At 51.0% G+C, this 25,438-nt stretch overlaps 1 protein-coding gene and 1 pseudogene across 1 annotated transcript in view; one reads left to right on the top strand and one right to left on the bottom strand.

The window, feature by feature from the left end:
* Positions 1-25,438, bottom strand: part of CSMD2 (CUB and Sushi multiple domains 2) — a 576,739-nt gene that overhangs the window by 281,204 nt on the left and 270,097 nt on the right. Inside the window, exons 6-9 of the mRNA XM_072974827.1 lie at positions 21,118-21,230; positions 9,112-9,189; positions 3,923-4,010; positions 3,111-3,235 (exon numbers count right to left, since the gene is read on the bottom strand). Of these exons, the coding sequence (XP_072830928.1) occupies positions 3,111-3,235; positions 3,923-4,010; positions 9,112-9,189; positions 21,118-21,230 (404 nt within the window). The remainder of the gene's footprint in view (positions 1-3,110; positions 3,236-3,922; positions 4,011-9,111; positions 9,190-21,117; positions 21,231-25,438) is intronic.
* LOC116282874 (60 kDa heat shock protein, mitochondrial pseudogene) lies at positions 12,741-15,337 on the top strand (annotated as a pseudogene).

Below are 25,438 nucleotides of genomic sequence, written 5' to 3'. Positions count from 1 at the left end.
GAGAACCTATCATTTGCTGAGCCCCATGTTTTAGTAGAATTAATTGTGTGGAAAATGAATATGTAAAATCAAATCTTATTTTAAATGCATTAGAAGGAAAATAATACCACAATGTGTGGTGGTTAATCTTCCAGAATGTGATCATTTGGTAACCTGCTTACTCGTGGAGCTATTGTGGAATTCAAAGAGTTTTGTCCCTTTCTATTCTTAGAAGGGGGTTCACTTAAACTCTCCTTTAAAAAAAAATCACAATTAGAAATATAACTTTGACTAATTAAAACAAAGAGATTTTTAAAAGAAAGACTTTCAAATCTGCCAAAATAAAAGGATCCTTGAATTTAGTAACGATCTCAGCCCTTGACCTTCAGGGAAGCCCAGGACAAATCATCCAAATCCAAACATGGGAACCTTGGCTTCTCTCTTCCTCCCTCACAATGACCTTGGGAGAGAAACAAGGAGAGAGAGGGGGCAGAAAGGTGAACCCCCTGGCCACCACAGCTGGCGCTGGTCACTTCCTATAAAATGGCTTGTTGAAATTCTGTAATTACTAGGCACCGGAGGTTTTGTTTTCCCAGTTCATAAATGAGGGCCCCGTGGCTAAAAACAATGAAGGAACCATCCCAGGGCCAGCAAGCTAGCAGGTGGCAGAGCTTGGCTCTAGATCAAGGTCCCTGCGCCTCCCACAGCGCGCAGTTGCTATGTTATTGGATGGGACAGTGAGGAAACAGGCTTCTAAGGGATCTGGGGCCACTAGAGGCTGAGGGTGCGTGCCAAGGGCTGGGCACGCTGTCTCCTGACGGTGCTCAGTAGTTTAAACCAAACATGCGTGCACAAGAGCCTCACAGGAACGCTGGGATCATTTCTAAGTGAGCATTTTCATGTCCACTGCCTCTAGGTCTCGCAGTAATGCCGTAAAGCAATGTTCTCTGATCACTATCTTTCAGCTGAAGGAAAGAGATTTGGAGAGGTGAAGAGATGGGCCCAAGGACACCCAGCTAAAAAGTGGTGATGGCTGGATTTGAACCCAGTTCTGCCTGGCTCTGTTTCCATGATTTCCCCCAACCTCCTGGGGCAGAGGATGGGATGGGAATGGATGTGGAAATGCTCAGCCCAAAGCTCAGTCGACAGTGAGGCAGAGACTGGAGAGTCCAGTGGGTCAGAATGACTGGGGGCGCCTGACTGAGGCACACAACGTGTCTGGAGAAAAAGATGAGCACGTTATTTGACTGTGAACTTTCTTCTGAAACACCAGCCCTTCCCCGCTCTGGGCTTATTCATGTAAATAACCCCCATTACTAAGAGAACAGCCTGCCTCCAATGAAAAGGTCTTGGGAAAAGATCAGATCCCACCACTGCCAAAAGGCATCTTGTTCTGACTCTTCAAAAGGAATTTTGAAATGACAGACTGGCCAAGGGTCCCTTGATCCTCAGGCTTGATAATTCCACACCTGTCCATTCAGTTGGTGTCGTGACTCCCCGGAAATGGAGCGCTATGCTAGCCAATGATTGATTTATTCAATCATCCATTCAATATGTGTTCCTGAGTACCTACTATGTGCCTGGCTATATCCTAGGCAGTGAAGGAAACAGAAGTCCTTGCCCTAGAGAGCTTACATTCTAGAACAAGGGTGTTTGTTTTCTTGTCTAACACTTCCTAACTCATAACGCATTTCCACGTCCACAACTCCTCTTCACCTTCACGTTACACAAGATGGGTAGGGTAGGAACCATGATCTACATTTAGAAGCAAGAAAACAAGCCCAGGGGAAATAGGAGGCTTGCCAAATTGTCCACGACCAGCTGGTGGCAAAGCGGAGAATTATACCCAAGAATTCTTCTTGTGTTTGATTAAAAAAATGTATTAGCTAAGTGGAATCTCTGAAATAATATAGCTAAAACCAGTGGGGACGCAAAGTACATTATAAGTTGTGTATCGTGGCCACCTCAAAGTTGAGGGAGAATGAGTAAATCCTAGGCTTATTTGAGAGAGATTTTCATGACCCTCTTCCAGGGGGCTTATAACACATTAAAAAAAGGGAGTGGGTCTCAGCTCTAACTTGTCCCTTTCTCAGCATAGATGTGATCTAGGTTCTTATCTCAGCTAGATCCTTCTTACTCTGCATGAATTTCATCTGGATGAACGTGCCTGGAGAGAGGCAAAGAATTTCCTTCTTAAACTGGAACGACCCAGAAGGTAAGTTTAGTGGGCCGCATCCTTTCTTTTCCAAAGAGGCACTCCAAAGATCAACTGTTATCTGTATTAACACACTAGAGTGATTCCTTTCTCTTGCACCAAGAACTGTGAGTCCTGGTCACGTAAGCAAAGAACAGAAGAAGAGAGATGCAGACAGTGTGGGAAATGGAAAGCTGTCTAGTGATGCCCTAGGGGATAAGGCCAGGGGCTTCTCTACCATAGAAGCAGCTGCTGTCCTGTCCCGATGAAGAAATACCCTCGGGTCTGATATTGTAAGATTATCTGGGGGATGGGGACTCGGCCAGCCCACCCTTGGTCCTTCTGACACCTGGCAGTGTGGGTGGCAGGGCCCCTGAGAACAAGATGTCCAGGTGTGGGGGTAGAAGAATCCCACGGAGAAGCCTTTTGAGGCCGTGGTCCACGTTACTCCCATACAGCTGAGAGCATTCTCTCAGAAGTGACAGGTCTGTTTATTATCGAGTTTGTGGAAAGAAACAAAGGCTTTGAGATGGGGGGGTTTAGGATGTCTGTGCCCTATGGTGGAAGGATTCAAGGTAACATTATACAAGGTGATGTCCCTTCTACCTAGCTGTGGCTGTAATACCTTCGTGCAGTGGGCTAGCAGCCTGCTCATTTGTGACTCCCCAGTTAGACCGTCAGGTCCAGGCTGGGCAGGGGCCACGCCCCTCTTCCCCACCTGTGTCTCCTGATCCTCCATAGGCCTGGATACAGAGGAGGTGCTAAATGAATGCGCTGAGTGAATTAGTAATGAATGCAGATCTGAGGCCTGGGGAGCAGGGAAAGTGCGGTGAGCTAGCCTGGATGAGAGCCTGGACCTCTGCACCAGGAGTGGGGCTCCGTCCTCCACGCCCAGTCCGGCTTTCTGGCCAGCCGCCCTTTCCAGGGGCGCCCTCACCTCGGCAGACCGGCCTGTGGTCACTCCAGGCCGCAAAAATGTCGCTGACTTTCATACAGGTGATCCGTTTGGACCCTTGCAGGTCATAGCCCTCGTTGCAGGTGAACTGGACGCTGGATCCTAACCTGGGAGACAAGGTGTGTCTGTGAGCCCAAGCCGCGGGCCTGCCAGGTCCCGCCCCGAGGACTTCCTAGTTCCCCAAGGAAGTACCACGCTGAACTTGACTTCTCCTCGGGCCCTTAGTCTCTGCTCCACCGTTGCATCACTTAAAACCTCCACAGTAAGGTTCTGCCTCCTTCCAACTGCTCTTCTTCTTCCTTTTTCTTTTTCTTTTTTTTTTTTTAACATTTAATGGTTTTAGGATTGACTGAAAAGGTGACTTTGTGAGCAAACAGCAATCCTCTGAGATAAGCATCATTTAGGACAGCTAAGGGTGGATTGGAGGATTATGGGAGGATGCCTTGGTAGTTAGAAACTTTACAAAATGCACCATCTCAGAGCCCTAGGGCTTCCTCGAGGTGTAAGCTGCCTGCTGGCACGTCATTACTGAGGACGGCAGGCCTTTGTACCCCAGGTACAGGTCTGCTGGGTGACACTGGCAGTCTACAGCCCTCCCCTTCCCCTTAAGGTGTGGCCACTATTCCCAGGACTAGACCAGGAAAGAATGTTAAAGGCCACAGCTCTCCTCCAGAAAGTGTTCCTGCATCTACACCATCCTTTCCAGTCCGCCTCCAGGAAGCTTAGTCCCTGCTTCCCCCCAGCCAGGCCACCCCACCCTCTTTGCAACAAGAACACCCCCGAACAGATCTTACCTGAAATCCGAGCCTAGTCTTTTGCCCCTTTCAGGTATGCCAGGGTCTGGACACATATTATGCCCTTGGGACACACCAACCTGAGTTACTACAAGGCAAAAAACAGCACATACAGAGATGGAGAATCACAGAAGGGCACCAGCCGGGGCAGTGTCTCAGGGTGGGAGGTGGACGCAGAGACAGAAAGAGGCCCAGCTCTGCTGGGGCCTGCAGGGCTGGGCTGCTGGGGTCTCTGGGGCTCGGCTCTCCTGAATGTGCAAGCGGGGAGCTGCTTTTGACAAATTCCTTTGGGGGCAAAGTCCAAGTGAAATTCATCAAGAGCGTGTGGGCTCAGAGGCAGGCACCCCAAACCAACAACCACCCCGTTCCCTTACCCAACACCAGCGGCCAGAGGTGGACAGTCCATGGCCCCTGGTGACCTCCCCACCCTGTGCTTCCGATCTGCTGATGGCGACTCTAGATGAGATGATCCCCCCAACCTCCACCCCATGGAGAAATGACTCAAAGAAAGTTAAATAAAAGGTGGATGCGTGGTCAGAAACGGTAAAGAATGTAAGAGAAATCTGCGGTCTGAAGTTCAAAGCAGGGACTTTAGCTCAAACATAGATACTTCTGCTGAGATACCGCTTCCCACTAGACACGCCCAGCGCAGAGTAAGCTGTAACCACAGTATCCCCCAGCCAGTGCCAACGGCCAATGCCACCAGCCAAGTGCACCGGGGTGGCACCTGCGGTGGTTCTGGCAGGTGGTGTGACGCCCTCACTTTTGCCAACACCAAAGTCCTGTCTTAAAAAATCATGCGCACAGTCATCTCGGCTAAAGGAGAAGCTTGGTCAGAGGGCGGCGGCTGCACAGTTTTCTCCCATCTCCAGCGGAGAAGGTGGAAGGCCTCAGGCCTCAGCAGTTCATTGTGCTTGAGATGCTGCGAGGCCCCTCACACCAGGCGCTGGGGCCAGGCAGACGGTCTGGCCAGAGGAGTTCCAATCAAGCCCTCACCCACCCTATGATCCCAACAACCACCTGAAGACGAAGGATGACAGGGAGTCTGGAGCAACCATCCCTGAATTGTCTCATTTCCCTCCCACCCACTCAAAGTCTCACAATATGAGCAACGTGCTCTATCACTCACTCCCACACTCATTCCTGTACAGGTACACAACAAGCACTGATTGAACACCAACTGTATACAAGACTTTCTTTGGATACCCCTGAAGATGCCAATGTCAGATGTCAGATATGACCATTCCAGTGTTCTCAAGGAGTTACCAGTCAAGTGAAGATGTGAACCACGGAAACAAACTGTGGAACCACAATGAGGAGGTGATGAAAGATGCAGCTACAGGGAGATTCAGAGAGAAGCTGCATGCCATATTGCTGAGAGAAGCACAGAAGGCTGCCTGGAGGGGGTGGCATTTAACATGAACTGTCTGAAATAGTAGGATTTAGACACATGGTAACAGAGAAATGGCATTTCAACAGACAGGTGGACGTGGGAGTGAGGCAACATGGAAACAGAACTAAGTTGTCCAGCGTGCCAGAACAGGAGAGCAGGTCAGGGAGTGACACGGAGGAGTGAAGGTGAGGTTTCAGGCGTCAGACTTTAAAGGAGTTTGAGTCTGATCCTAAAGATGAGGGGAAGTCACTAAAGAGTTCAGAGTGGGGAAGGGCATGGTGAGATCTGGATTGCTCAGGGGGAGGCCGGTCACTGCGAGATGAGCTAGGGAGTTCTGTGATCATCCAGGTAAGGGACAACAAGAACCTGGTGGTGGGAATGGACATGAGGTAACAGGAATGGAGGTGGCAGAGGAAGACTCGCTGGGGCTCATGGGAAAGCAGGGCATGGGGAGAGGGGGCAGGGGATTCCTGGCCTGGGGACCAGTGAGGATGCAGCAGTGAGGAAGTCAGGCAGTGGGGAGTCCCATTTTAGACTCATTTAATCTCACGTCAGACCCGACTTTGAAGCTCATTTCTACAGTTAGAAGCCTGGTGTAGATCCTGTTCAAATCTCCAGGTACTCTAGGCTGTGGATGGCCAAGGGAACCTGGGGGTCTCAAGCCAGAGACTGGGTACCCTTTTGGTTGTGTGGTGACGAATGCAGTCACTCTCACTGGATGCTTGTCCCTTAATCTCATCCCCTTCCTTGCCAAGCCTCTACCTCCAAAGCGTTCACATTCTAAACTCAGCAATGTCACCATTCCCCCCAGTCCAGGACCCTTCAGGGTTGGGTAATAAGGTGGAAGTGCCGTCTGCAAAAGCAGAGTAACCCCCTGCCTTCTGGAGCCTTGGTAATTCACCAGCAGTGGGGAGGAAGGAGATAGCTGGGGCTTCCAGGACCCCTAGGAGTGGGAGGGAGGGAGTAGGCTTTGCTCTGAGATGAGGATGTCAGCCCTGGGCGGTACTTGCTGGCCATCTGTTGGTAAGCCAGCCTTGCCGTGATCCATCCCCGCTGAGGATTTCTGGGCTGAGCACCCACGTCTTTAGGTCTTGCCTACTCAAGCTTGCACACCCACCATCCCCAGCCTAAAGTCGCTTCCCACCACCGCATGGGAACCACACACCACCCTGTAGCCCATTAAAGATGCACACCAGTTTCCTGCTTCCTCCTGCCCTGTCATTCAGTACTGACGCCGCTCGGCGAGCAGAGCAGAAGGCTGACTGAAGAGGATGCGGCTGGACGGGAGAGGAGAGACCATGGCGAAGGCCACCCACCGAACCACAGCCCCTGACGTGTGGAGCAAACCCTGCTGCCTCCCCTTCAATCAGACAGCCTAAAGTCAGGCTCAGGAGCCATCCAGGAAGTTACAAGCCCAGCCGTGAGCAGCTCACACCCGCCAGTGCCCTCTCTCCCTGGGACGACTGAGCAGGCGAGGCATCCCACATGGGCCTTCAAGTTCCCCGCAGAAACAAGCAAACTTAAATCCCAGTGAACAGTTTACTGTCTGAGTTATGGAGGCAAAAGGCTCTTGCCCTCTCTTTCCTGAGTTCCAGCCTCCCCCGCCAATTCAAAACCAGCCCGTGTGCTTGCAGCCGTAATTTGCTGTTGGCTACAGAGGGAAGAGACGGGAAGGGGATCCTCATCCCTGTCCCTATGGTGACGAAGAAGGCGCAACACACTCCAAAAGACAGTGCCTTCCACCGAAAGTGAAGGGAGGCACATCTAGAAATGTGGGTGGTCAGAACCAATGCCTGGGGGTCCGTGGTGCCCGAGGACTACCTGGTGAAGGCAGAAAGTGTGGTTCACTCATCCCCTGAAGCTCAGGATATCTGTCCACAGGGAGTATGGGCAGGACACAAAGGGACAGAGCCCTGCAGACAGCTGGTGACCTGCCTCCAAGGCAGCTGTAGTCCCACACCCATGCTTCTCTGAGGGAATCTCAGAAATGAGACCAGATACGTATTTTTTCAAAGAGCTTTTGAATTTTTTTTTTTATGAAAGTGGGTTTCCTTCATCTTTCTGAGCGAGTTTTGGGAACCTGGGAGGACTAATGAAGACCATAGATCCTGTTCCCCCTAAAATGCACTGACAACGTCACACGATTTTTTAGTGAGTTCATGGACCTTCTGAGGTCTGAGGTCAAGAAGGCCCATCTCAGATCCAATAGCATCCTTGGGAGGAAGGGACAGTAAGATTTTGCATCCCCATTTTACAGATGTGGAAACCAAGGCATTAGTGCCCAGGGTAACCCAAGGATACAACTAAGATAAAAACTCACTATCCCAAATCAGAGCAATTTCCTTCAAGTTTGCCTGTGGCCTCAGGGCAAACTCTAAAATTGAACTGTACCTGCCTCAGTTCCTCGGGCCTCCTGGGGCTACAGAAAGGGCCCGTGCAGGCCCAGGCCATGTTTCGAGCCTTCTCGCAGACTCCTGACCTAACCCTCAGCTCCTTCTCTTGGCCCCTGGTCCAGCACAGAAGCAGGGCCTCCTGGCTGCCCTCTGCCATCCAGCCTCGCTGGGGTGGGGTGACCAGAATCAACGGTCCCCAGAGGCGAGGAGTGATGCCTATCTCCAATTGGAGGATTTGAAAGACCAGAGGAAACCCCACACCCAGGCTCAGTTTCAACAGGACCAAACTGCCTCTCCCCACCCCTGCTTCCCGCCACACACAGCACGGAGCTCTGGAACCACCAATGGCCGTTCTCTGCCCCTCTCCCCAAGTACTTCTAGCACCTCAAGAGAAGTGATCACATAGAGGTGAGAAGAGGAAAGGAGAGGATCAGCAGGGAGCAGAGACAGAGAAAAAGGAGGGAGGAGCAAATAGAGGAAGAGAGGAGGAAGGAGAGGAAAGTGGAAAGAGGGAAGACAAGTGGAGGGAGAGAGAGAGGACATGAGAAGCAGAGGACAAAGGGAGAAGGTAGACCAGAAGGCCCAGTGCTTGGGGGCCCAAGGAAGGCTACCTACCCTCACCTCCAGAATGAAAAATGAAGGTTTCTTGGAAAACTGTGCTCTGCTTTCAAGTCAAATCTTCCGGGGTAGCTCAGAACCTTTCGGAAACCCTTCTTGTGCCTTAGCTCAAAAGCCCATTAGCACAGGCTCTGATCAGGTGCTTTGGGGACAACATTCCAGACCATTTCCCAGCACTGGACCACCTCCACTTTTGACCTTTCAAACACCAATAGCAGAAACATGTTCCCATAGACATCACCCTCCCCATGCCCAAGCGGGGACCCCCCCAGCACTGCCCCATCGGCTCAAGTAGCAGGACCCCACCCTCTAGCATACTCTTTGCCCAGCCAGGGCCAGGGACCCTGGTGAGGGTTCTAGGCATTCCCCTCTCTCCCCTTCCCAGTCTTGCCTTGCGAGCTGGAAATGGGACTCTGAAGCCTCCAAAATCCCAGCTGGAGTTTACTGACCCCTTGTCAAGGAGCCAGAAAAAGGTCTGTCTTAGCAGGTGGAAGTGATTCAAAAGGAAAAATAAAGAAAGAAATGTAGCAGTAATGACTCCCTGGACTGCAGTTAGGATGGGAAGTGAGGGAGAAGGAAGAGGAGGAGGGGGATGGGAGGAGGACGAGGAGACGGCAGAGGGGAGGCCCCGGGGCTGCTCGCTGGTCACTGGGACAGTGTGCCCATGCGCAGACGCAGACCCGGGCGGGCGGAGGGGGAGTCATCGCAGCGGCATCCGGCTTCCCGCGGTCACAGCGCCGGCGGGTCTGACCTCGAGCGAGAGGCCCGGCAGGGCGGACACTTACACACAGACGTCTTCTGGCTGTTATCTTTGCTGGGCATCAGCTTCACACCTCGAGACTTCAACTCGATTTGCTTCTTGACTAGAAAAGAAGTGAGAGGAAAAGCGGTTTGAAGCATTGTCTGGGGCTGGGGCCGGGTCCCTCTAGCTCGATCCCTCTCTTGGCTTGGGACTTTCTGCGGTGGGTCAAATCCCGAAGCTCCTCTGGGCAGGGATATATCGAGGGCAGTGTTCAAGTGCAGCAGGGTCTCAGACATGGAGTAGGAGCTGCTATCCAGGCTGGCCCTCTGGGGGAGGCAGCCAAGGTCATCCCCCCCAAAACTTGGAGTGAGCCCACCCTCTGCAGTTCTGCTCCCCTGCAGATTCAGTCCTGCCCAGTTTCTGATTCAGCCTTGACCAGGTGTGTTCAATTGGATTCTGGCCCCAAGTTGTCACCGTCCCTGCATCCACACCCATTGCAATGTGACTTTGTAGTCCTTCCCATTAAAGAGGCGGAGTGTATTTCCTCTCCCCTTGACTTTAGGTTTGGGCATTAGAATTTTGGAGGCCTTGACATAGCCAAAGGCTTGAAAAGTACCTGCCAGATGAGGCTTGCCCACTCGAATCTCTGCCATCGCTGGGAGGAGATATGGTTGGTCCCAGGAGGATGAGCAGAGCCCATCAGCCCAGCCCAGCCCAGCCTACACCAGCCAACCTATTGAGGACAGCAGAAGCTGAGTCCTGGAGGTCACTGGGGTGCCTGGCTCTGGTAGTGCCTGATGGACTGAAGTGGGTTTTGATCCCAACACTAAGTCCAGTCCAGAGCTTATCAGGACTTAGCCAAATAGCCCACAAAGGGCAGCAGAGCCAGAACTCCACAATTCCTAAGGCCATTCCTCAGAATCCATCAGCCTCCTTTGGGTCTGAGTATCCCTGTTTCCCAAGGAATTCTGCTGGCCACCAAGGGCTTCATCCTGTCTCTGGTTAGATGGCTTGGTCTATCTGTCCAGTCCCAGGCCCCAGTGCTGGATGACTCGGCCTCACTCAGACTGGTACCAGCAGTGTAACAACTGTGACCAGCACTTCCATGTGTCAGGCCCTGGGCTGAGGGCCTGACAAGTTCTTAATTTAAATCAGCATCACTGACCCTTCTCTCTGTCTCACACTCACACACGATCTATCCACAAACCCTTTCAAATATATCCCAAATGCAATTTCCACATCTGTCACCCTGGCCCAAGTCTCCGATACATTCCCCCTTGTGGCCATGGCCTTCCATCTTCCACACTTGCCCCCATCTAATATGTCCTCAACACGAGAGCCGGAGGGATTCTGTTAGAACAGATGTCAGACCAAATTACATCTCTGCTCAAAACCCTTCAAGGGCAACCCGGCTCTCCTAGAGTGAAAGCTAACATCTTTAAAATGGCCTGCCTGGACCAATCTGCCCTCTCTGTGCCCTCTTTGCCCCTCTCTTAGACCTCAATCACTCTTCTCCAGCCACAGGGGCCCCTCCGATGTTCCAACAATACACCAGTGTGGTTCTCGCCTCACCCTGCCAGTTCCCTGGAATGTTCTTCCCCAGACAGCATTAAGACTCACTCCTTTTTTTTCCCTTGAAGCCTTTGTGCGAACCCCACTTCCTTGTGGAGGCCTCCTCGGACGCCTGCACTTGAAACTATGCCCCCAGCCCCAGCTCTCCCTATCCCCTTGCCTCCTGTCCCTAACTTTCCAGCATACGTATTGTTTTCTTAGGGATTTCTGTCACCCCGCGTTGCAATGTAAGCCCCCTGAAGGCAGGGATTCTTGTCTGTTTTTGTTCATCACTGTGCCCTCAACACCTAGGATAGCGCCTGGCACATAGTGGGCCCTCAGTCATCATTTTGTTTGGTCCTTACATGTTCAACAACTTTGAGCAGTAGTTGCTGTCCTACTCGAGAGATAATAGAACTAGGGTTCACAGTGGTTTAAGTGATTTACTGCAGGTCACACAGGCAGGAGGCAACTGTGCTCTTGGCTGAACCTCAGCATCTTCTCTTGTGACCCGTCCCCAAAGTAACCCCAAGGGCGTGGTCAACCTTCTCCAGCATCTGCCCCATCCCCACTCAGCCCCTGAAAACTCAGGTATTCACTCTGCACTTGAGATAACATCTCAAGCCTGAAACTAAAGCCCACAGCAATCAGGGGTGCAAAGGGGCCCATCCAGCAGTCCCCTGGGCCCCCTGCACATCCCTGCTCTGTCTATATCAAAAAGCTCCCCACAGGTTTGTCCCCCAGCAAACTGCTGTCTCAGCTGAATGCCTGATAAAATTCAGTTACTATCACAAAGTCACCACTTCCCAATGTGCATTCAAATCCTTTCTATAAACATGCATTACTCTCCATGTGTATCCAGCAGGAAAATTTCCAATGAGCACTAACGGGGACCCATTATCAAACAGAGAGTATTAGTAGGGAAACATGCATTATTCAAGCCTAGCTAATAACAGTGCGGCGGGGGAAAAGATTCCTCGGATTCAACATCCCTAAGGGAACAGGAGAGGTCCCCACACTGAGAGAACCGTGCAAGCTCTTCTCCCTGATGTCCCAGTCCTGGGCAGGGGTGGCGGGAGGGGTCTCTACGACCCAGCACCGCCCATCTGGGGGCAGGTGTGCAGAGATGGATCGGGGCATCCAGCAAAGGAGGAGGAGGCAAGTGAGAGTCTTCCCAACCCCGTTGCTGCGGCTTCCAGTGTCCACTGGAGAAGAGGGGATATACAGGGAGCCAGTGCCGCATGGGTGTTGTCCCCAGGGGCAAACGCTGCTTGGGCTTCCTTGCAGCTGCTGAAGGGGGACTTCGAGATGCAGGTGGACCTGCTGGGGTGGCTAAGAGGGAGCCCCCATCCTCTCTCCTCAAGGCTGCTTTGGCGAAGAGGCTCTGGTTCCCCACCCTCTCCAGGCCCCAGAGGGAATCGTTCCATTGTCTGTGTCCACCCTCTCTCCGCGGTCCTCTCCCAGAAGGACTGTCTAACCCAACAGATCAGTGCTTCAGAGTCACGGGGTGGCGTCACCACACCTCCCAACAGGAACTCCCTGTGCTCTTCCTCTTCTGAGTCCTGCTACTCACGACAGGATGGGGTTTGTAAAGGTGACAGGAAGAACTGGATGAGAAGAGACCTGAAAAGCTGCAGGGGGTCCTTAACCTACACACAAACCTTGGGACCATTTGCCCCTCTGAGCCGGGTCTGCAGGGCTGTGTCACTAGCGTTGTCTGTGGGCCCTACCTGTTAGCTGGGGAAACGCAGGGGCCACAGCTCTGTGAACAAGGGCTCCTTACACCAACAACACAATCTCTCAAAGACAGATGTTGAGGCCCCGCTGGCCCGGGCCCAGGCTCTGGGGAGGTGGCGCCTACAGCTGGCCCACTTTGTCACCAGAACTGATGAATGGGTTTAAGAAAGCATTCCAGCTCAGGGCGGGTATGCACTTGTTAAGATCCACACCACCAGGGGTGTTAGCACCCAGAAACCATCTCTACCACCTCTGGGGTCACAGATGGGGGCAATCCCAGGGACTGCAGTCGTGTCCTGAATCACACCCAGCTGATTTGTCTCTTTAACAGTCTGACCAAGTGCGTGATGAGTGACCCTGGGAAGTCAGCCTTGAAATGAGCTCATGGAAGAAGTAGCTGGCCCGACCAGGGCAGACCTGGGCGCGAAGGTCAGAGAACAAAGGTATTTTTCCCTCTTGGTCTCCATGGTGCACCACTGGCAGACCTAATCACGAAGGAAGGGCAAAACACCAAGGACCTGGGGAATTCCTGGGCGTACTTGTTCTTGTCTGCACATTCATTCGTGGAGCGCCCACTAGCGTAGCACCTGTAATATGACACCGAAGCACTGGTCTCTATAAAGGATTCTGTAAGTTGGGATGCAGTGGAGATAAAATGGAAGGGGTAGGGGCTGGTTCCTTGGTCCTGGCTACACTTGAACGCACATCCTTGATACACATATGCACACTACATATCCACGCAGACATGCAATCCATGTCTACAAGCAGCATGCACACCCACAAGAGTACATTTGTGCCCCTGTGTATGCGTGGCTACAAACACTCACATACAAATATAACTCACACTTAAACATGCATTTGTACTGTTTGTGAACAAAGTCAGGACTCCCAAGAGAAGAGTGCTGGCTTTAACTGGTTGATGGAAATCTTCTTAGGTGCATTCATCTCCTCTGAATGATAATGAGTATCGGAGACTGCCAGGCTGCTCCATTCATCCTTTATATTCTGGTTAATTACAAGACATTTCCCCACTGTTGTAAAGGTTAGCGGGACACATGGTACACATTTAGCTAGAATCTGGCACTACAAATGCCTCTCTAGTCAGCAGCATCAGTTATCGGGCTAAGCTAGTGGGAGACAAGAATCTGTTAGTGGAAGAGACAGGAGAGGGAAACCTAACCTGTCTCCATGCCTCTGGGAATCAAGAAGTGGATGGAGCCTACAGCTTCTCATCCCAGAGGATTCAGACTTCCTTCCGAAACAGTGAGCCCCTGCACTCAGCTTGATCACTCACCTTTCCCCACGACTTGGCTGTTTTGCTGGCTGGACCAGCCTTCCTCTCTCCTGACACCTGCACCTACACGAAATCCAGTTCATTCAACCTTCGCAAATTTCTCCAATGTATTTCCTTCTTTCAATGTTCTAAGCCACTCCTGCCCTAAACTCATCCTTTTTTGCTTGGTTTTGCTTTACCAATTTACCCTCTCCGGCTCACCTTAAAAAATGTTGCAGATGGTGATCTTTTAAAAACCGAAATCTGATCTCTGCTTTGCAAACTTGGGTGTGCATCCTGCACCCTGCCCCTCCCTTGTCACTGAGAGCCTGCCTGGCCACCTGGCCACCAGCCCTGCAGAAATGCTTTCATGACTCACAGTCCTTTGCTAGATAAAGCCAGTGTCTAGCCTGCTGGCTCCTCATCTCACTGAGATTTATGCCAAAGATGTAAAATTCCGTGCGGATACCTAAGACCTAATGCCTTAAGATATAAACTTTCCAGCAGATGTGGAAGCCCTTACTATGGAAAAGAACAGTGGGAAGGGCAGTGATTACAGAACAGAGCTGGGGATCTTTCAAAGTAACAAAAGATGAGGTATCCGTTGCCAGGTCAATTGACTTAAAGGATAAATATGAAATTATCACACCAGACTCGATCAGGATGCTGCCAATACACAAATGAAGAGGCTGGGGTGGCACCACCACTGGCATGCTTGATTGCCATGGAAGGATTCAAGAAGATTAGCAAAGGTGTTAATCCAGTGGAAATCAGGAAGGGTGTGATGTTGCATGTTGATGCTGTAATGGCAGAACGAAGGAAGCAGCCTAAACCTGTGATCAACCCTGAAGAGATTGCTCAATTTGCCACAATTTCAACAAAGAGAGACAGAGAAACCAGCAACATTGTTTCAGATATAATCACAAAGGTTCAATACAGTGCTTACAATACAGAGCAAGAAAATATTGAATGATGATTTGGAAACTGAAGGCATAAAAGCTGACTGAGATTACACATCTCCCTTCTTGAATTACACAACAGAAGTTTAGAAGTGGGAATTTTAGGACACTGTTGGTTTCCAGTGTCCAGTCCTTTGTACCCACTCTTGAAATTGCCAATGCCCAGTGAAAGTCTTTGGTTATAATTGCTGAAAATGCTCTCAGTACACTCATTTAGAAATAGGATGAAAGTTGGCTTTTGGGTTATAGCAATCCAAGCTCCAGGTTTTGGTGTCATGGAAAGAACACAGCAAAGTCACTGCTACTAATGGTTCAGGATTTGGAAAAGGGAGCTGGACCCTCGATCTCGAAGGTGTTTTGTTTTATGACCTAGGAAAAGTTGGAGAGGTTATTGTGACTGATGATGATGCCACATTCTTGCAAGAAAAAGTTAGAATGTTATTATTAGTGACCACAAAAAAGGAAAACTAAACGAACATCTGGCAAAACTTCAGACGGAGTAACTGTGCTGAAGCTTGCTGGGGCAAGTGACGTGGAAGAGAATTAAAAGAAATAGACACAGACACTCTGAACACTACAAGAGCTGCTGTTGAAAAAGGCATCACCTGTGTGCTTTACTTTGGCGCACTCCAGGCTTGGATTCACTGCTTCAGCTAAACGAAGAGCAAAAAATTGGTGCAGAAATAATTAAAAGAACACTCAGAGTTCTGGCAAGTACCATTGCTCAGAAAACAGGTATTGAAGGATAATGGACAGTGGAGAAATTTTTGCAAATTTCCTCAGAAGCTAGTTATGCACCACACTGGGTGATTTTTAAAAATATGGTGGGAAAAGAAAGCATCAACCCAACTCAGGTTGTAAGTAGGGTTCTGTTGAAAGGTGCTGGTACAGCTGTGGGTTAACCACAGCCAAACTCGTGCCACTGGAATTCCTAAAGCAGAGAAGGACCTTGGCATGCTGGATGGGAGGCAGCGTTGGGGGTGACACGTTCTAATTCCTAGAATAGTGCTTTGCTGTTATTAATGGACTGTGCAGCCGTCTTCACAAACGACTTCCCAGAAGTCAGCTGGATATGAAAACGAATATATGTATATAGATGTGTAACTAGGACATTATGCTGCGCGCCAGAAATTGACACATTGTAACTGACTATACTTCAATTTAAAAAAAAAGTCAGCTGGAGAAAACGACAGGAAGAAGGATGTCTAAGGGAATCACTCTGGCCATCGGTTATTGGTTTCAGTGGCCTTTGCAATGCTGTCCTCTCTCCCTGGAACATCCTTTCTCCTCTTCTCTGCTTGGCTACCTCTTGCTGGTCAAGGTCTCACTCTGAGGTCACCTCCACTCTGTGGCCACCTCTGCTTCTCAGGGAGAAGTCATCACCCTCTCAAGGCTTCCTTGGGACCTCTGCTGAAACCCCCATCACACTGCCACATCGTGTCTTGTTCTAGCCATCCGCCCCCTGAGCTCCAATGTCTGCATCCTGTGACTGACACAGAGCCGAGCACATGGGAGGTTCCTGGTAACAGCTTGCTGACTGAGTGGCTGAACGAGTGACGGTTAGAGGGTACGTGCTTCACATTCATTTCTGGCAAAAGGAACGGGTGATCCTAGAAGCCTGGTGAGGTGAGGGGTGCCACACCCTGTGTTCAAGCTCACTTTTCAGCTCACGCTCACTCTTGGCTGAACTCAGAAGCTTAGCTTTGTGGGTACCTGGCCCTGGGCTCCTGAGATTTGTGCTGAGGCCCCCAGAGGCCCAAACCTGGAAATGAAGCTGGTAGGGGTCTGGAGGCTCAGTGGGCCAACAAGACTAGGACAAAAGAGTCAGAGCCTGGACCACAGGATGCTTGAGGCACTTCTGCCCTGGCCCGAGACTGTGGATCAGTCACAAACAAGAATGCAGTGTGTTCACGTGCAGAACAGAAGCTTCAGCTTGTTACTATAAAAAGCCTTAAGCATCCCACTAAAAACAAATTGTTCTCAAATGGAAAAGTTTATTTGGCAGACATCTGAGACTCAGCACAGGACTTCTAGAAAGCAGAGGGGGCTTTCGTGATGGAATGTCTTCCCTCTCCTGGTCACCAGCATTGACTTGACAAGAGAGGCAGTGAGGGGGACAGCAGGGCCAGGCTAGGAGCTGGCTGAAGGGAGGGACTGGCAGTAGAGGATGATCATCAGGTCAGAGTGGCAGCAAAGGGGACCAGCTCACTCTCATTGCACAGGGGTTTCCCATGTAACAGGGAGTCGAGGTGACGGATGGGGTATGAGGCTTCAAGTTTCCATTTCCTGAGTGCCAGCCACATGCCAGGATCTCCTCTACTTTCCAATAGCCCTGTGGGGTTAATATGATTCCTTCTGTAGACGAGAGGGCGGCGGTAGTGAGGGGTGCCGGCCTCCCTGCCAGAGAAGCCTCTCACCCTCTGTGATCATCGACCACTGGGGGCATTTAAGAAAGGCTCCTCTCACTGTCATTCCTTGTAGGATTAAAAACAAACAAACAAAAGCAGGAAAGCAATGAACACTCTGAGAGGGCTCCTTGCCCAGAACCAGAGGAGGCTGTAGTCTGCCAACCTGTGCTCTAAGCTATGTAGATATTTGTGTTTCCTTAGACTTGGCACTTGCATGTCTTCTTGCCTTCATTCTGTCTGGAGTGCTGCTTCTCACTGTCTGTCTGGCATCTTGTTGAGACCCACACTGAAGTCACTGACCCTTTTTCTGGCTTTCCTTCAGTGCCTCCAGCAAAACTAGGTCCCCCCTTTATCTCTAGTCCTGGAACCCTTCATCAGGCCTCAGCTACAGCTCTCCTCCTGCGGCAGAGAGGTTGTAGATTCATGCCTCTTCCTCCCTTTAACCTGTTCTCCTTGAGAACAGAGGCCAGCCTAGCCGTGTTCATCTTTCTGTGCTGTCACATGGTATTGTCCCACTGAACACGCTTGTCAAATGAAATACAACTGCCCATCTTCCAACAGCCAGCTCAGGGCAGAGCAAGACTAGAACTCAGATCCTTTGATACTGCGTGGTATTAGTTTAAATTGTGTCTGGCCATAAACAGCCCTAAATTCTGATTGGACTGAGACAAGAATGAAATGGGTTGTGTTGTAGGTTATTTGTTTGTTTCTCTGGACAAAACACCCATCAATACGATTAGGAGTTGGTAATTACTGGCTCTAAAGTGCCACACATCCTTTGAGGCTCTAATGTCGCAAAGCTGAGCACGGGTGACATTGATCCTGTGTTGATGACCCCTCAGGTCCACTCTTCAAACGTCTCCGCCCTGCTCTGTCCCCCCAGAGCCTGACCTCCGTGGATGGCTAGAGAACAAGGGAGCCCCTTGGTCACATGGGTCAGCCTCCCATGGCACAGAGCAGGCCAGAGCAGGGCCTCTGTTCCCTTGTTCCTGGTCTCCCGTGGGGTTGGCAGATGGGAGGCATAGCAGATGTGAGGGAGAGAGAAGAGTAAGATCTGGTTACTGATTCCCCGTCCCCCTCCTCCTGCGCTGTGGGTTCTTTCAATCCCACCCTAAAACCTTCTTCAGTTAGAGACATGCGGTATGCTCCTGTCTCCTGCTCGAACCTCTCTCTGCTACACTTTTGGACTGAATTTGCAAGCAGCAAGACTTAGATGGGTCTCTAGTGGTTCCAAAGTCTTCATTCCTTTAGAGCAAAGATTTTCAATAGGCGGTGGTTTTGTATTCAAGGGACTTTTGGCAAAGTTTGTAGACTTTTTGGTTGTCATGACTGCATTTGTGGGGGGTGTGACTGGCATCTAGCATCAAGCATCCGGCAGGTAGAGGCCAGGGATGCAGCTAAACATCCTGCAATGCACAGGGCAGCCCCCCTCCCCCGGCAGAGAGTCATCCAGGCCACACTGTCAATGGTGGGGAGGTTACCAATTGAGTTTCCAAATGATTACTGTAGACCCTTGCAGTGTGTACACTCAGTCTGGAAAACATGGAAAAAGAAAGTTCCCAGGGGAGAATCATGTGTTAACACAACCAGCACACAGCTCAGTCTACTAGCATCCCAGATCTGTACGAACACCACTGCGGTTCAAAGCCTGGCTCCATCATTCTACACACGAGACCGTGAGCCAGCTTCGCCTCTCTGCAGCTCCCATTCCTCACCTGTAAAACTGGGCTCATACGGTTCAACCTGCTTCACACGGTTGCTTTTAGGACTGAATGAAGTAATAAAGGTCCAGCTCTCGAAACCCACAGGGCCCTCCTTAAACCTGGGCACACACGAATGTGCAATTCCTGCTCTGGGCTGTGTTGAGGGAGACCGAGAGAGGATAAGAAAGTTCATAACTAACACAGGTTTTCAGATTGTGGGCTGGGCCCTGCTACAGACTTGTGGAATTGACTGAGAGGTTGCAACTAACATTAAAAACTGGAAAAGAAATTTTCCAGGTGCATCACACTTCATAAGGGTAAATACCACTGTGTGACATTTTCCTCTTTCTTCTATAGATATGGGTGTGTGTACTGGGTTGTGATGGAAAGTGTATCTTTCCATGGTGGGGTGAGATTAACAAAATAAAGTTTAAAAGCTACCAATCAAATAGGAAAACTCAGGCCCCCGGAGCACCATATGAGAAGGCCCTGGGACACTGTAGAAAAATTCACGTGGCCTGTGGATGAATTCCAGCTTCACCACTTACAGGCTGTGTGATCTGTGTGTATCGGGGAAGTTACACAGCATCTCTGAGCCTCAGCTTCCACAACTGAAACAGGGGGAATTAAAAACACACTTGCCACTGCGCTGCGGGGAGGGTCAGATGGGGAACACGTGGACAGCACCTCGTGCAGGGCTGGCACACAGGAGGTAGGCAGTGCATGTGTGCCCCGACCTTCCAGAGGCCACCGGCTCAAGCTCTCACTGCCTGCTGTCTGGCAGCAAGCCTTAACTTGTGACCACGACAAACGGGCCTTTAAGAGCCTGAAATACTAGAAACAGTCAGCACCTGTTCACTCTGATGAAATGATAACACGCATCTCTGCCTTTCCATTTTGGAAAACACGACAGAAAGATCCAGACAGGTGCTTCAGGCCCGACGTCAGAGGAAGAAAAATGTCTGCAGGAAAGTTTTTGGAGTGAGGCTTTGTGGAGTTCATCAGACCGGGTGGGTTCCCTGTTTATTTTTTGCATTTTTTCCAGGGTGCCCTGCTTACCTAAGGCCAAGGCAATGAGGCTACTCATAAAAGATTCAGATTTTTAAAGTAATGCTTCTGCTTCCAGTGCTGCTTTTAGCCCAGTTTCCCTCCCGAAAGCCTGGCCCTGGGGGCCTCGTGGTGGAGGCGAGGCCCCCGCTCTGCCTGTGTCACCTCCAGGGCGGGCTGTGTGCTGCGCTGTCCCAGCCTGAGCCTGGGAGCCTCCGAGGTGGGGCTCGGAGGGACCAGCTGCCAAGATCTCCTCCACTGGGAGCCAGTGCCCCACCCCGCCCCACGCACACCTTCGGCGGCGAGGCAGTGATCAGAGTTCACTCATCTCTCTGGCCTGAGTCCTGCGCACGCCGGTTGACCCCACTCTGTCACTCACAACACAGCCCCCTCCTCTTTTTACTCCCCAGGGCCTCATACAGAGCCGTCTACTTAATAGGCAGGCAATACAAGTTCACCGTCGAATCAATTAGAACCAACCTCAGTTTGTAATTGGTGTTAGTTAAAGGCTTAATGAGCAAGTTATGAAGCCGACCCTTGGTGTTTATAAATTTTGTGCCCTTTGAACAAACTCAAGGTTGAAAAGGAGTTTCGTTGCCTACCCCCACCTATCCGTTGGATTTAGGGATCTCCTGCAGTCCTGAGGAGCTCCCTCCTTCATGGGTAACCATGCCTTTTTATGGGCAGCTCTTTGGGGTTGGGCAATTTTTCATGATCGGAGCAGAAATCTGCTTACGTGCAGTTTCCACCTGCCATTCTCGGTCTGATCTCTTGCCACCAGACAGCTCTTCACAGATTCGAGCATCTAAGCTGGAGAGCTCCCTAAAGCTGGTCTGCCTGTGTCTGTCACACATCCGTGTTCTGCATGAAATGAATCAGAGTTGAAATGTGGGCACTCTCCCACCTTCTACCAGGGTGGTTAAGAAGGAGGATTCTGGGTTCAAAAGGCAGGAGTTCAGATGGCCTTGGGAAACTGGCTCAGTTTCTCTGGGCCTCAGCTTCCTTGTCTGTCAAATGGGGATGGTGATAGTACTTACTTCACAGGGTAATGATGACGATTAAATGAGACAATGCTGACCGAGTGCCCAGCACAGCGCTCTCGGAAGACACTCAGTATAAACTATTACAATAAGCCTGGCCTGAAGAGCTTCAGCTGGGGACACACCATTCTACACAATTCGAGGAGTGTCACTTCCTGGGGCAAAGACCACAATGGCAGATGTGCAGAACTCGGGGTTGGCAAATAAGAGCAGGACAGCAGAGGCAGGTACTCTCTGAAGCCACACGGGACCCAATGTGGGGACAGGATGGGCCCCGGGGGTCATCTCTGCCCTCCCCCGCGAGGAGGCAAAGGAGCCGGGCACCGCCTACCTTGATACTGGGCGCTGAAGCCGCGCTGCCGGTGGTTGCCATCCGACGTGAAGTGCAGCCGCAGCCAGTTCTTGCTGCTGATGACAGGGGCCGGGAGGCTGGCTCCAGTGAACCTGTGGGGGCAGGAAGTGAGCAGGGTCAGGGACTGCAGCTGGTGAGGACTGGGGCACCCCCGGGGGGCCCCCCACTGCCAAGGCTTGGCAGGAGGAATGGGCTGTGCTGCACCAGCTGTGTCTGGTAGCCTGGGGCCTGAGCGGGCTTGAGCCTCCTCCCAGGGCTCTTCCCACCACTGGGTTTCTCTGAGATGCTGAGAGGAGGGGGCGGACCTTTGGGCCCAGAGTGGAGGCCCATCCCCCTCCAGCTGATGTCTAGCACCCCCCCCCCACCAAGGAGAGCAGTCCAGCCTCCCAACGGAGGCCCACCCACCCCCAGGGATGTCCACATACCCGCCCCTAGCAGAGATCCAGGCCTCCCCTCAAAGGACCAGTCCCCAGCTCTCCAGCAGAGGCTCAGCCCCCACTTCTGGGCAGAGGCTCTGCTACCCCAGGGCAAGCTCCCCAGGGCCTCCAAGGTGTCAGGAGAAAGGGCTTGGGCAGTTGCTACAGGCAGTGCAGCCCTTCACAGCTGTGAGAGCCCGTTTGGTCTCCTCTGGCCCCTGCCCCTATACCTGCTGTCTCCCCAGGAGGCCTCTCTGTCCCTGCTGGGCTCGCCTTGCCTCCCTTAGATTAGCCTCCTCTGGGTTCCAGCCAGCCCGGTGCAGTGGTTGGGGCACAGGACATCTCCCACTGTCGCCAATCACTGCCCCGGCCTCCTGACCAGATGCTGTCCCAAGCCAGCTTTCAGATCAATCAGATCGCTCCTCCTAGAGCTGCTCAGAGCTCAAGAACCTTCTGTGGCTCCCTAGTGCCCACACAAGACTGATCTTCCAAACTTTCCATCCTGGCCCCCTCCGCCATACTTGGGCTAAGCCCCGAGGCCCCTGCTTGCTCTGTTCCTTCCCCTGCACCCCAGGAGCCCCTCTACCTCCTCTCTTCTACCCCACAGCCCCCAGCTTGATGACAGCCAGTGTCTTCCTGCTCCTCCTCCCTGCGTCTGAATCAGGTACAAAACCACCTGATGTCTCCCTTTGACACCGTCACTCCTCACTCCTCTGCTCCCACCCCGCCTGGACACCTTACTTCCATCGAAGCATTCCAAGCTTTCTTCTTTTCTATGCCTGCGCTTTTCTGCCTGGAATACACCCACGCGTAGCCCTCTCTCCTGCACCTGCCATGTCACCGGAGATGCCTTCGGGACACCCTCAAATACCACATCCCTAGGAGGGTCTTTCCTACTCTCCTCAGCCCTGAAGCCCCACAGATGTAGGTTCAGATCCAGGCTCTACCACTTACGACCAGTGTGACCTGCGACCACTTACTTGATCTTTCTGAAGAAGAGAATGATAACCCCAACCTGGAGAGTTTGTGGGAGTAAATGTGAGGCCTCACGAGCAAAGAACCTAGTATTTGATATGTATTAGTTCAATAAATATTATTTTCCTTTCCCTCTGTGATACCACAGCGTGTTATTCAGATTGTAATGTATTTATCCAGGTGTGCGTCTCCCTAGGATAAAGGCCTCAGAGAGGATGGAGGTGCAGCCTGGTGGTGGGGGCACTCAGGCTCTAGAGGGATCGGCTGTGTTATCTCATGAAAATTACCTAAGCTCTCTGTGAGTTTATCTGTAAAATGAGGATAATGACAAACCTCTCCCTCAAAGGGTCGCGAGGATTGAATGAGATAATTCACCAAAAAGACGTCGGCTCGGTCTCTGGCCAGTAGCAAGCTCTTGGTAAGTGGCAGCTGCTATTCTATCCTTCATCGTTTCTATTCTTCATCTTTGTACCAAGCATCTAACAACACTGCTTGATACGAAGCGGGTGTGTCAGGATTCCAGCAGAAAACAGGCGGCACAGTCATCTGAGAACAATTCCAGTTGAATGAGTGGACTCTTTACCACCAGGGATGGAGCAGTATCCCGAGGCTGTTAACACAGGGGCTGGTGACTATTCAGAGGCTTGGAGAGGAAATGGTTATCCTTGAAGGGAAGGACTACGAAGAAAGGGCCACCATGAAGGACCCAGATCTGTAGTCATTTGGGCTTACAGCCAGGGTGAGCAAAGAATGAAAACCAGCTACTCATTCTCCTCCCTCCCCTCCTCCAACCTACTGCTGATGCTTCTATTGATCTAGCCCGATTGGAAGCCAGAGGGCAAGGGAGTGTACTGATGCAGTCTCACAGTAACTCCTCCTAACCCAGGAACAGGGTGGAGAAGGTGGGGGGATGATCTGGAGTTGCAAACGGAAGAGATTCAGCCTGGTGGGTCTCCATAAATGTGTATCAGACCAAGGAACTTCACACCCTGCAAATTTGAGTTTTTATTATAATGAAAATGCTGACACGTACCAAACTCCAGGAATATCCACCCATATTTCTATGGTAAGAGCTATTACAGAAACCAATTACTGTATTTCACCAGATCCCATTTAAAATAGTTTATTACAGACTGAGTCATTTTAGTTTTCTAAGGAGCCACAAACAGTACTGTGGGTTTTCTTTCCCCCAGGCCAAATTCAATTCTATCTCAGTGACAAAGCTTGGAGGCTATTTACATAAGGGCAGTAGAAATGGGGAGAAGTTCCCAGAATAATTCAGAACCAAAAGCTGTTTATTGCAAAATAGAATGAGGGGAGGGTGCTGGGATCCCAAGAGCGGGAAGAGAGTAATGATCCAGGTTGTAACTGGAAGTCAGTTAGTCAGTGAGGTTTCTCCAGCCCTGGGATCTGCTCTAACTCCCACCTGCACATGTACAGGCTGGGGGAACGAAGGGTCGCTGCCTGCCTCCCAGTGCTCCCACACCTTCCCCCGCTCCTAGGAATCCTGTGAATGGTTCATTCCCAAGGCTTAAACTCTCATGGCTCTGTGCTGCCCATGCTTCTTCGCTCTGCCCTCCTCCTGCTTCCTTGGACATAAATCAGAAATTCGAGAGTTTGTCTTGGCATCGATCAGGGAATTAGAGGCTTCCGTGTGGAATCATCCCATCAAACTCTGCCACTGCAATGGTGTCATGCCTCACTCAAAACTCTCCAATGAGGAGGACAAACTCTTGATACACACAACAACGTGAATGACAATCAGAGCATGCTGCTGAGTGATGAAACTGTGTACTGTGTGATTCCGTGTATGCGAAACTCTGGAGAAGACTAACCTACAGGGAGAGAAAGCACAGCAGTGCTGGCAGCGCCGGGCTAAGGGGTACAGGTGGGGCTGCCTGGGAAGGAGTACAGGGGAGCCAGCTGGGGTGATGGAAGTGCTCTGCATCTTGAATGAGATGCGGGTTATACGGCATGAACACATTTGTCAAAGCCCCAAGAACAGTACATTTTAAATGGGTCATTTTATTTTATGTGAATTGTATCCTAATAGAGTTAATTCAAAACAAACCTTCAATGGCTTCAATTCTTAGAGTAAAAGACCTCATCAGGGCCAATAGGCCTTAGAAAAGCCAGTGCGTCTTCACCTCTCCTGTCTCCTCCTCTACTTATTCTGTATGCTCCAGTCACATGGGTCTCCAGACTGTTCAAAACTGGCCAGGCCCGCTCCTGCCCCAGGGCCTTTGCACTTGACGGTCCCTCTGCCAGCTGGCTGGCTCTTCTCCCAGATCTTCATCTGGCTCACCCTCTCACTGCCTCAAAGCCTTTGATCAAATGTCACCTTTCTGGTCTTACTCTTGCCTGCCTTCCCTCTTAGAGCACGTCACCCCCCACCCCCCAAACACGGACACACACACCCCATTCTCCAGTCAAAAGAAGACTTTGCATGAACCTGAACACACAGTGCTTTTTTGTTTTTCTCTGCCTTTGCCCTTGCTGCTCTTTATGCCATGGCGCCACTTGGCTGCACAGAGAGGGTAAGAAACTTGTACAAGGCCACACAGGAATTAAGTGGTAGAAATGGGATTCAAACCCAAACCATTCCATTTAGAGCCTATGTACTCAGGGTAGGAAGGCAGTGGGACAGTTTAGGCTGAATCCCATTCTGTTCCTTTTCTTTCCCTCCCTCCTCCCTCCAGGATCCTCTTTAATTTTGCTCCCTGTTAGAATCATAATTAAAGGAGAGAAACACAAAGAGAGATTCTCCCCTTCAAACCTTTCTGTCCACATTAACTTCATTACGAGGGGCCTAGGGAATTCCAAGTTCGCCCAGGAAATTGCTACTGCAGTACAACATAAAATGTATTTAAGCAATTACGCTCATTTTTTTTTCTTTTTGGTAAATTGAC

This window comes from Vicugna pacos, chromosome 13 (genome assembly GCF_048564905.1).
Source record: "Vicugna pacos chromosome 13, VicPac4, whole genome shotgun sequence".
Taxonomy (NCBI): domain Eukaryota; kingdom Metazoa; phylum Chordata; class Mammalia; order Artiodactyla; family Camelidae; genus Vicugna; species Vicugna pacos.
Note: the sequence above shows the minus strand (reverse complement) of the source record. Positions and strands in the feature narration are given on the sequence as shown.